The 1,723-nt window shown below is 46.9% G+C and overlaps 1 protein-coding gene across 1 annotated transcript; it reads right to left on the bottom strand.

Moving 5' to 3' along the window:
- Window positions 1-324: 324 nt before the first annotated feature.
- On the bottom strand, window positions 325-1,406 carry LOC120901316 (S-adenosylmethionine sensor upstream of mTORC1). Its single transcript, XM_040309160.1, has one exon. It carries the CDS (start codon window positions 1,357-1,359, stop codon window positions 346-348), a length of 1,014 nt encoding a protein of 337 aa, XP_040165094.1. The 5' UTR covers window positions 1,360-1,406; the 3' UTR covers window positions 325-345.
- Between the last annotated feature and the right edge of the window lie 317 nt (window positions 1,407-1,723).

The following is a 1,723-nucleotide window of genomic DNA, read 5'->3' as shown; positions in this document are numbered from 1 at the left end:
GGCACAGCGGGACGCTTCGCGGGTTGGCTGGTTTGACGTTTCGTTGACAGTTTGCGTTTGAAAAATGGATTATTTTCGTTGCAAAATCAAGTTTTTTTTGTTTTATAAAATGTGTGCGTTTTTTACGTTTTATTTCTACGTAAATCTAGAGTTATCAGTTTACAAGTTTACTAATAGCTGGTATCAAAGATTTGTAAATAAAATGCTCTTAAAAACTGTTTATTAATCTTTTTTTATGAAAACAATCGACCACTGTGAAGACATTGCAAGGCAATTTTAATCATTTGATGATGTTTTAAAGTACAGATTAATGAACACATAATGTAATATAGCGCATTGGTTTTATTAACTATCCAAAAATGGTAACCCCGCAAACGCTTCCCTTATTTCACCCTCGTCCTCCTCTGTTCGGCAAACTGCCATTTCGTCCTCCTGCTCCCGCCTATCCACCTTCGACTCGTTAAAATCCTGCGGAATGTTCAACACCGGCTGCATGTACGCTTCCCGATGTATGTCACACCACCGTTTGCTCACCGCCGGAAAGATGCACTTCCGGTACACCATGCACGTCACGTGCTCCAGCTTCTCTATCTTGATGCGCCCGAACCCCATCAGCCCCAGCGTGTAGCGCCAGTTCTTCATCAGCTTTGCATTCGCTCCCTGGTGCCGGCTGTCCGGCGTTATGATCAGCAGGATGCCTTCCGGTTTCAGCAGCTCGTACGCTTTCCGGCAGCATCGCAACCGTTGGTCCGGAGAGGGCAGATACTCCAGCAGCAAGCTAAACACGATCGCATCGTACTGTTCGCTGGGGAACGCATCGATCGAACGGTGCTCGACCGATATGAGCGGTTCTGTAAGACTCTTCAACACTTCCGCTTCGAGAAAATCACAATGCCATACCGACGCACAGGCCGGTGCGATGTCGATGGCCGTTACGTCGAAATCCGGAAAGCACGCGAACGGATCGTAACAGCTTCCCACATCGAGCAGCCGTATTCGATCGATCGTGTACGGACGATGGTCGGGTTGGTGGCCGATGCCGTCGATTGCCTGCATCACCTTGTCATCCTTCTCGCGGAACAGGTACAGCAGGGGGGTCGCTCCATGAAAGTAGCTCCGGCAGGACGCCACCACCCATTCGATGCGGCTGTTTGATCGTTTGCAGCTTACCTCCATCGTCCGGTCCCAGTAGCAGGTGGCCAGTTTGTGCATCGCTTCGGCGTAGCTTTTCAGCAGTCCGGCATCGCGTACGTGTTCCTTCCATACTGCTTCCGGGTCTTGCTGTTTGGCCGAGTCGCGAAGACGCTGGTGGACGGATTTTATCAACCCGGACAGTTCAAGCTGTTCCTGCGTGGCCATCACGAAACTCAGGAGCACGAATCACGCACGTTTCTTTCTGTCGGCTTGAAAATGTAAACAAACAGTGAGCACATTCAGCTGCGGCCAAATGAAGCAAAAGAGAGAAAATACAGATTCGAGTAGGTGAAAGGTAGATCACAAAAATGTTAAAAATAAAAAGATTTTCTTTTCATTTGCAATTATTGAACAAGCTTTAAGTATCATAACTCTTTTTATTTAATGAACTACACATAATTTTAGCTAACCTAAACAGGTAAGTAAAACCTCAGCTCGAGTGAGAAGAACAAAATCAGCTCGATAGTGAGACTGCTTCTCGAATCTGATTCGCAGATTGTGGTTGTTGTATTGGATAAATTCAACAAAG

The sequence above is a fragment of the Anopheles arabiensis genome, chromosome 3 (assembly GCF_016920715.1).
Source record: "Anopheles arabiensis isolate DONGOLA chromosome 3, AaraD3, whole genome shotgun sequence".
NCBI classification, from domain to species: Eukaryota; Metazoa; Arthropoda; class Insecta; order Diptera; family Culicidae; genus Anopheles; species Anopheles arabiensis.
This window is presented reverse-complemented; position numbering and strand designations above follow the sequence as displayed.

Bases quoted from the DNA above. Each gene is read 5' to 3' on its own strand.
- LOC120901316 (XM_040309160.1), bottom strand. From the start codon at position 1,359: ATGGCCACGCAGGAACAGCTTGAACTGTCCGGGTTGATAAAATCCGTC.